The sequence below is a fragment of the Cryptotermes secundus genome, unplaced genomic scaffold, assembly GCF_002891405.2.
Source record: "Cryptotermes secundus unplaced genomic scaffold, Csec_1.0 scaffold400, whole genome shotgun sequence".
NCBI classification, from domain to species: Eukaryota; Metazoa; Arthropoda; class Insecta; order Blattodea; family Kalotermitidae; genus Cryptotermes; species Cryptotermes secundus.
The window spans coordinates 122,105-132,654 of record NW_019723908.1 but is presented as its reverse complement, the minus strand read 5'-3'; the positions used below and the strand labels follow the sequence as shown (position 1 = coordinate 132,654).

At 35.8% G+C, this 10,550-nt stretch overlaps 1 protein-coding gene across 1 annotated transcript; it reads right to left on the bottom strand.

Annotated features, from left to right (window-relative positions):
* Positions 1–4,750: 4,750 nt before the first annotated feature.
* Positions 4,751–10,291, bottom strand: LOC111862088 (gem-associated protein 8). Its single transcript, XM_023847188.2, has 3 exons — positions 9,475–10,291; positions 8,687–8,731; positions 4,751–5,072 (listed from the first exon to the last, which is right to left on the bottom strand). Exons 1-3 carry the CDS (start codon positions 10,010–10,012, stop codon positions 4,885–4,887), a joined length of 771 nt encoding a protein of 256 aa, XP_023702956.1. The 5' UTR covers positions 10,013–10,291; the 3' UTR covers positions 4,751–4,884.
* Positions 10,292–10,550: the final 259 nt, after the last annotated feature.

The following is a 10,550-nucleotide window of genomic DNA, read 5'->3' as shown; positions in this document are numbered from 1 at the left end:
AAAGTTTTTGGGGTTAGTATTACATAATAATATGTCTTGGAAGTCTCATATTGAAAATTTGGCTGTTAAACTCACTAAAGCTTGTTATGGTGCAAGAGTAATTAGACCTTTTGTATCATTGAACTCCCTTAATATGATTTATCATGCGTATTTTCATTCAGTTATGTCATACGGATTGATGTTTTAGGAAATCTCTTCACATAGCTCAATTATTTTTAAACTTCAAAAGTGAATGGTTAGAATACTAATGAAGGCTAGACCTCTGGATTCCTGCAAAAAATTCTTTAAAATATTAAATATATTGCCTCTGGCCTCACAGTAGATATTCTCTTTGGCTCTGTTTGTGATTGCAAATAAAACTTGGTTTAGACAAAATTCTGAAATTCATAGTCTCAATACTAGGAATAATTCCAATTTTTTCCAACAAATGACTCATCTAACAATGTTTCATAAAAGTCCTGCTTATGCAGGTGTCAAGATTTATAATCATCTTCCAGATAATATTAAGGTATTGGCATGTGACATTAAAAGTTTTAAGAGAGCATTAAAAAGATATTTATATGAGCATTCTTTTTATACTGTTGAGTTTTTAAGTATAAAACTAGAGAGCCACCTAGACAGCATAAATAACGTTGTTATATCTTACGGTCATTTATTTATCTTTTTCTTGTTCTATGGCTGTTGGTTACAAACTGGTAGTATTTTATGCTCAAGTAATTTAGTGGTTGCACCTCTATTAATCAGTACACTTTCATAAAATGATTGAACTCTTCATGACTTGAGTGCGGTAATAGTTGTGCTAATATGGTATTAAAATTTCATTTCATTTTATATAGTGAATAACTTTTTATGTACAAAGTAAGATAAATTGAATTTATCCATTTATTAATTCAAAATATTAGCTATATTTATAACTGTTACCTTGTAATATTTATATTTGCTTTTTAATCTTTTATTTATTTTTGACAGAATCTTTTTATGACTGCATGTTCCTTGACTTCCTCTATATCCAACAGTTGCACCAGCCTGGATTAACAGAAATGAAATAAATGAATGAATGAATAAATAATAAATCTGAATATAGAAATTAGAATTTTAACAGTTTTAAATGTGTTTTGAAGTACTGTATATACTGTACGGGTTTATGGAGTTAAATATGATGATGATGATATTACAAACATAATGGGTGACAGGTGTGTAATTTCTTAGTGTATTTGTTTTAATTAATATGGGTATTTTATATGAAATGGCGTAAATACAGGTTTTATAGTAGGTTCTTTTTTAAGTACGTCAATCCATGTCTATTAAATGAAATCTTATTAAATTCTTTTGCCCTATAATATTATTTATAATTATAATCGATGTAAGTGTCTTTGTTTGATTGACTCGTGCAATTTTGTATATGCATGTTGGTGTATTTGTGGGGTGACCAACTTTCGGTCATGAATTTAAGGGAGATTTAGTCATGACAAATTTTGCGCCTTTTTAGTGGTGCGGCGTCAGTCCAGCAAACGTTCATGGAATGGATAATATTAAAAAAAAACAAACAATTAATTTACATTGTATATAATATACAGGTCACAATATAAAATAAATTTTACAAATTTGCATGTTTCTTAGTCATAACCTATACATACCTCGTATGTATTTGTCCACTGATGTTGCAGAACTAAGCATTTTTTATCTTCTTGTGCAAATTTAAAGAACTCTTTACAACTATAGTCATAATTAATTCCTACCATTAGCTCTGACTTAATTAGTTCTAAGCTGCTTTGATTTCTCTGATTAGTCCATTTATTGCTCATCAGTGAAAAAAAATCTTTCAGTATGGGCATTTGAGCCTGGGATGCTTAAAACAAAGCCTAAGATTTTAATAAGGTTTGGCATATCAATTTGTTTGTTTCTTAAATCACTGAAAATATTGACCCAACTTTGTTCTATACGTCCTGTTTTTACCACATTCAGAACACTTTTTGCACTAGAAAACTCTTCATACAGGCTGTCCTCATTTACAAAATCAAGATTAAATTCTTTTACAATGGTTTGAAAATATCTGAAAGAAAGTTCAGTGTTTAAATTTAATGGCAAAAGACAATGGACAGGATTTGCATTTGATAACTCAAAATTCTTAGAAATGTACTTGTGCAAGCAACAGTAGAAATTAACAAAATCATCTCTAGCACATTTCTGCAGGGGTGGATTCAAACAGTTTAAAATTTTTTCCGTGGCAGTACCAAAAAACCTGTCCTCTATCCTCTGCTGAATTTTATTGCCTACACATTGCATTACACTGTAGCATTCCATGATGCTAAGATTAGCAGTTTCAAGAATTTTGGCAGATTGAACAAGTACTGTACCAATGTTGGGAAAAAAAAATAAGGTATGCCACAATAACACACTCCTTTTCTGGATCTTTATCACTGAAATGTTTTTTTTTAATATTTTTGGACAGTCGTTCACACTTTTGAAATAACTCTTAATAGGTAACCAGTTTTGTATTAATCTGTCCACAGCTGATGTTAGGGAAAGCCAACGAGTGGGCACATGACGAACAATCTCCAACCACTCGGCATCAACAAGATCAAAGAATGACTTCAACTCTTCTCTTCTTTTTGCTGATACCAAAAAGTGTCCATATATTTTTAAGATGATCATTTCAATATCCATGTCTAATCCATCAGATGCATGTTTTGTGGCATTATGCAATATATGATTTGAGCAGTTTGCTTTAAGCACATTTTTGTTATCTTCTTGTAGTAGTCTGAACACAGAATTATGCTTCCCATAATTCACATTTGCATTATCTGCACAATATGAAGTTAGATTTTTATATCTAACTTGTGTGTATCAAGTGAAGACTTGATCAAATTATGGGTAGCATTAGCTGTTTCATCAGCTTGTTCAATGAAGTCCAGGAGCCTATTTTTAACACCACTAAGAGGGTCAAAATACCTCACAACCAGTGGGAATATCTTTCTGTTTTTGTGGTTGGCGGCATCAGTTGCAACAAAGAAAAAGTTGCTTGATTTTGCTGGATCCTTCAACACATTGATGAAGTCTTGCACGCTTCTTGGCGCTAGAACATTTTTCACAATAGCCTCTGCCTTTGTTCGGCCACAGGACATCTTCTCAGCCAAGTTAGAGTCATGGTAAATATCCGTCTATAACTTATTTTCGCAATCCATACTTCTGTAGCTGATGTTGTTTTTTACAGTATGGAAAACCAATGCTAGCTCACCTGCAACGTTTTTGATGTCTTTCCTGCTGTTCCCGAAAAAGAGGCGTAAATTTGAAGAGGCCTTCACGTCCCTTTCCTTTCGTTTATGCCCTTCTGTGCAAGAATGTTGTCTGCAGTCGGTATTACCCCCGTGAGCGATGCTGAACTCACGTTTACAAAGTATACAATAAGCTCTGTAAACGTTGGAGGGCACGGACTTTAACCATATTGTTCTTCCCATTTTCTCAAGTAAACACACAAGTATTTAGTTTTCTTCTTAGCTGGAGGTTTTGCATTGTTGCTTTCACTTTCACTGTCACTACTCATTATGAGGATTCAATTAGGTAATTATTTAAAAGCACGAGGATGAACACGGAAAGAAGTAAGGACAGAAAATATTACAATCCGTAAACGGATATTCCGCTATCGATTATTGGTAATTTTTCGATATTTATCGATGAGTACCTCTAAGTCTAAATTGTCGATAATAATGACAGTTTATATCGTAATGTATTTGGCGGGAATAATATATAATTTAAATTTTGCGATCTTGATTGTTAATGAAATATACGGGAGAAATAGAAAGTCAATACGGGAGCCGGGTGGATCCAAAAAATTAGCTCTAATACGGGTGATCCCGGGAAATACGGGCAAGTTGGTCACCCTATGTATTTGTATTTAAAAGGACTTTTTCCACATCCTGGTTTGTTAACCTGTATGGATATATATGGAAAAATAATGAAATGAAAAAATTGACTCTCCACTCAATTTTGTGCAATTTTTCTACAAGGTTCTACTTAATTCAATACATATAATTTTATTGGTTCATGTGCCCTTGAATTCCTAGACTTTCTGTAGAACTATGCTTGACAGTGTCATTACATGTCAAATTTTTGTTTGTGACTCAGTTTCTTTGATAAAAACCTGTACATTTAACAGCAAGCAGTACTTTCCTTGAACTTATACTGTTGTTTACAACAAAAATTTATATCGTATTTTTATGAAATGATTAGATATCATAATCCCCATAAATCAAGCACATCTGCATTGACTGTCATATATTATGCATCACAAAATATCAGCCACATGTACATAATGGATATTGAAAATATAATGGTCGAACTACTGTCCGGCACATTATCTCTCGTAACTCCCGCACAACATGCGACACACGTTTGACACAGAAGTCTATGCCTTATCCCTAAACCATCATATTCTCCCATAAACACAAATCTCAAATCTTTTGAAATGAGAGAACTCTTATTTGTCAAATTCACATGTGTAACATAAAATCAAATACTGTAAGTTGCATAGGAATGGAGCAGGAAATAAGAAGTATTCTTGATAATGAACATTATATTATTAACCCAGTCATGTTTAAAAGATCCTGTAAGAAGAAAACTGTTCTGGACTTTTGAAAAGCACACATTTCTACACATTTCCCACAGTCTGAGGCAGTGGATTCATGTATCTAAGGGGGCACTACAAAGATCCCTGAAATGTCTCAATCCATCAGACTGTGCTAGATAGAAAGAGAAAACAGAGCACCAAATGCATTTATTTACATATTAAAGGGGCACAGCTGATCCATACAATGTAGATTTACATGTATATAGATATAAAAACTCAAGTCACTTTTATTTCATGTTCATAATGACTAACCACTATCACAACTTGAGAGGGATATTTGGCCAAAGTTTTGGTTGCTTCAAATCACAATTTCGATCGAAACTAAGTTGCATGGCAGTTTCCATTCCTAAAATCATCGGTGCGGCTTCACCATACATCAGTTTCATTTCCTCAGTTCTCTGAAGTCCAATTTGTTTTCGTGGAGTCAATACTGAATCATCAAAACCTGCAAAATATAAAATATAACAACAAATTCACTATTAATATAAGTATGATCTCCTTCTATGAGGATCCTCAACATAAATACTGTTTTTTTTTCTTTTGCATTCTTGATTTCTCTATGCAAACTACTTGTACAATTCACTGCAACTGCAATGAATGAATGATCAATAGAAACTAACTCCATGGATCAGAGTCATTCTTCTTGAGAAGCTAAAAGCCACTCAGCTAGTTAAGAAATCCCAATCATTTGCAGTATCTGAAGGTCCATTAGTGTGATTAGCATGTTCATAAGGCTCCAACATTAGACCTACATAAAAAAAAAATATATTCACACACTATTCCTTTAATGTTTTTTCAGTTTTATCCTCTTATCTCATTCCTTTCATACAATACATGCCCACATATATTATGCTACTTGAGTTCATCACTCCCTTCAGTTAAACCCCTAGCAATATTGGGAGAACAGTACAAACTAGAGGACAAAAACATTGTTGAACTTTTTTGTTATTACTGCACCACTAGTCATCATGAGTTCCTTCCAATTGGCCACACGGTCAGTCAACTTTATTATGAGTATCTGAAAATTCTGAAGCATGTGAGGGATGCAGTACATAGAAAACTATTAGCATTGTGGACTGTAGGAATGCAACACCTAAATCGTGACAATTCATCAGCACATACAGTGTTGCCAATTCAAGGTCTTGGCAAAGCATTCAATTTCTGTCTTACCACAACCTCCATATTCACCTGACCCTCCTCCTCCAGACATTACTTACTTACTTACTTACTTACTCATGGAGTCGAGCCCTTCTGGAGGAGCAGCCATTTCTGCAGCTACTCAAGAGCTTCCCAGCATTTTACGGAACCCGAAGGTTCATTACCGTGTTCACAAGAGCCCTCCACTGGTCCATATCATGAGTCAGAACAATCCAATCCATACCACCTCATCTTTTCTCTCTAAGATCCATTTTAAAATTGTCCACCCACCTACATCTTGGTCTTCTTAGTGGTCTCTTTCCTTCTGGCTTTCCCACCAATATCCTATATGTATTCATTCCTCTTCTCCCATTCGCGCTACATGCCCTGTCCATCTCATCCTCCTCTACTTGATCATTCTAATTATACTTGGAGAAGAGTACAAGTTATGAAGATCCTCATTATGCAGTTTTCTCCAACCTCCTGTCACTTCATCTCTCTTCGGTCCAAATATTCTCCTCAACACCCTGTTCTCAAACACCCTCAGTCTATGTTCCTACCTTAACGTCAGAGACCAAGTTTCACACCCATACAGAACCACAGGTAAAATTATAGTTCTGTATATTCTCTCCAGACATAACATAGTGAAATTAATTTCGATTAAACTAAGAGTTTATGTAATGCTGCACTTTAAGGATTCTATGAATATTACCTTATATAAATACTATTAGATAACCACTGATAATTTTAATACAAAATACCAGAGTGCACATTATATTATTACAGTGGTTTATCCTGCAAAGTGGCTAACAGAGATGAGAAGGCGTGAAGCTGCTCAGGTATGAAAATGTTAATCCCAGCACCTGATACAGCATCATAAAATAACATAGATCACCTTCCTGTCAGCACAGCACAATTGTTAAACCCTCTCTGACATGTTTCATTTCATAACTCAATTTATTAGAATTCTGCTACAAAGGAAGGTCACAGAATGCAGTCAGTATTCTCTCTTTGAAAGTGTAACAAACATCAGCTTCTTCTGGCATCACAGCACAGGTCCTCCAATGTGTCCACAAGACTAAGAGTAGCTATCATCTGGGTGCACAGATACAAGTTCAAGCAGAATGGTATCTATGATATCTGTTCTAACCAATGGTTTCAAGACATAAAGAGCAGCTTTGACAATGTCAAACTATATAAATGTTTTGAAACATTCTATTTTTTTTCAGTGCTAGTTGGGTGGGACTAGGTCCCTTGTACTGCAGCCACATCTGGCCTATTGTACCAGCCCCAGATGATAGGTGAGGGTGATTGTGGAGCTATTGGTGGAATGAAGATTGGCAGGGGAAACCAAAGTACTCAGAGAAAACATGCCCCAGTGCCACTTTGTCCACCACAAATCCCACTTGACCAGACCCAGGACCAAACCCGGGCCGCCGCGGTGGGAAACCAGTGACTAACTGCTTGAGCTATGGCGCAGCCAAAAACATTCTCTATACTATGTTCTCTAAATTTTTCTGGCACCCTTCAATCCCCTTGTTACTCTCATTAACAGATCCATCAAGCACCAAGAGAGCTGATGTAGTGGTAACACTGCACACTCATATTTGGAGTTATATGGTTCACATTTGAGCCAGCTTACTGTCTATCCTAAGAGAACTCTTTTATGGCTATATTCTACTTAATTCTATCTCTTCTCCAACCAGATATGACTTTCTGTGGTGGGGGGGGGGGGGTTTGTATGCCTCTGCAGACTATGATACCAGCAATGTTACTACTGGGTAACCTTGAAAAAAAAAAAAAAAGCCTGCAGTCAACAGGATCAGAAAGCAAGCACATCAGCAGCAATATAGCAGCAACATCTATAGATATATAACCAAATCCATGCTGGACAAGGGGATACTATATAACTGAGACAACCTACTGAAGCACAAGAATGAAAACGTTGCAAAACAGACTTGGCACAAAATTCTTCAGAATTAAGTTCATTGCCTTGCATGGAATGAAATTCAACAGTTAGTGCACAAAGGCCAAAAAGAAGTGTTTCAGCCCTGGAGTTACACAGAACTGAAATGTGTGATCTCTCATACCACAAGGTAACATCTGTGCTATCATCAAAGATGGTCTCCAGCCACAACCCAAGGGAACAAATGTGCTATTCAACACCAACGCAGATAAAAATATGACTGAAATATACATAAATTGCCTATTGTTTAAATTAAAAATGGAAAATATTTTCTTGTGTAATGAATCAATTGAACCGAATATATTGTTTAGTACAACTACATAAAATAAGCCAGGATAGTGTAGTCTGTATAGTGACTGGCTACTGGTTGGAATGTCCTGGTAGGGACAAGATTTTTCTCTTCTCCACATTGTCCAGACTGGTCTTGGGGCCCACCAAGCCTCCTATCGAATGGGTACTGAGGGCTCATTCTCTGGGGGTAAAGTGGCTGAGATGTGAGGTTGACCACTGAACCCCAACTAGTACCTGGGTCAAGAATGCATGGATCTATACATCCACTCCTTCTTGCATCTTCATGGCACGATACTTAATTAAGCACAGGGACGCCTTCAACTTATAAATACTTAAGTATGTTCTACATCCTATTAAAGTAAATTCTGAACAATGTAAATGAGTTTCAGTCAAAATTGAGAAAGCCATTCATTTTCAACATTTTTTTAATGTCAATCTTGTGTCACACCTCTATCCCTGAAACAGCCCGTGAAGGTCCATAGGGTTGTGAGACGTTAAGGGTCCCACATCATCTAGACGATCGGCTCAAAGATTGCGGTAAGGTTGTCAGCCTTACGCGCCGGCCGCGCTTTACTCCCCAGGAAAATTATTTAATTAATTCCTGGTTCTATGAACTACAATACTTCAAGCATCCTGTTTGTGCTGTTTGTGTCACTTTTATATACCTTTCTCCTTTTCAGCTTTCTTCCTTTCTGCTTCACGTTGCTCCTCTGAAACAGGAAATTATGACTCTGTAGTTTTTTGCACTCAGCAATAAGAGTATGAAAGATCTCATTACTCTGTGCCAGCCTCTGCAGCCACAGATGTTAGAGCACAATGGTGGTGGGTGATTTTGGTGTGTAGCATTTATTATAATGATCCATTATCACCATCCCATCCTGCTGATCCCATTAGGCTATACTGTTCAATGGATCTGTCTGATCTGATCCTGAGACAAATATTTTATAATATGAATGTGAATGAAAAAAGTTACAGTATGAAAAAATATTTATTCTTGCATTTTTATGAGGAATAATTTATAACACAGATAGAATTATTTCCTATGGCATTTTGTGTGGTCTCAGGAAACCCTGAACTGGGACCAAATCCATCACATACAAAAGTAACAAAGAAGATAGTGAAAACTGAAGTAGCAAATTTTTATAATTGATGGGAATGTTTGTCCTTGCCCCTACAAAATTTTATGGATACTAAGGTAATGTTAGAGAGTTGGAGTCTCATATGAACTCGTTCATAATGAAGGCAATTCACTTGCAAGAGTATTCAAAACCTGTCACAAACTGTATTCCATACAACAGAGATCAAGATTTACTAATCTGGAATATTATCATATTATGGAGGCACATTCTTTATTTTTACTCACACCAGCATAAAATAACACAAAATTTCATTTTTTAAATTAAATCCAAAAGCTAGCATATAACCATCATACTCGTCCTTGATTGCAACTTACTGAGTTCAATTTTATGTCGAATGCTTTGCTCAAAGAAGTCCATCATTTCTTCTGTTACTTGAAATTCAAATTCATCTTGATTTGAATCCTCTTTTTCCTCTTGCTGTTTACTGTTGCCATTAGGAGTGGCTTGCTGCTTCATGTTACGTTTTTTTCCTTTTGGAGAAGAAACACTATGGCTTTTGGGAATTTTTGGAACACGTTTCTGTATTGTAAAATAACCCGGATTTTCATCATTGCATACAAGGCTTTGTAAGTATTGGTGCAAAAGAGTATTCTCGTACTCGAGTGCAATTGACCGTGATTTCCAATATGCGACTTGATGCCGTTCTTGCCATTCTAAAGCGTTATAGTAGTTCTCCCAAAACCAATTATATTGTGACGAATCGCCAAATGGTTGGGGAAGCGCATGAGATGTAGGCCATGTATTACACTCCCTTTTATTTTTCCTAAAATGTTTACGTTTTGAGTGCTTCTGACGCATACCTATTTCAACTTCAGGCTTTATAGTTTGATCACATGCTTCATTACAAGCCATAAACACAAATCGCTGTGATAAACGACCAACGTTAACCTCAATTCAGCAGTTTATAAGCGGATCCACACATGACCGCTGACATTATCATACAAAACATTTCCGCAAAAGTGATTTAAAAGCAAACGGTAATAGTTTTATTTTAATTTATATTTATCTACTACCATTACAACCTTTCATTAAACGGTCCACACTACCACTCTTCTGGCATCCACTTTCGTCAAATTTTTAACACGAAAGTTGGCAGACCTACTTACGATTACAGTGAACAACAGTGAATAACTGCAAGCTAGAACTTGATACTCTGATTCGAACACAAGCATCACAACACACAGACAAGCAACATCAACTACCTACAGACAACACACGTCAGCAACACCCCGAAGCAAAAAGATTGGGCCAAGCGGGAAAGAATTCTAGGAATTTTAAGAATTCTTACTTCAAATAATGAAACATAATTTTACAGAAGTAACGACGAACAAATAAGAAAGCTACTGTGGTGTGTGAAAAACTTTTAGTGAACCGATACTCTGGGTAATTT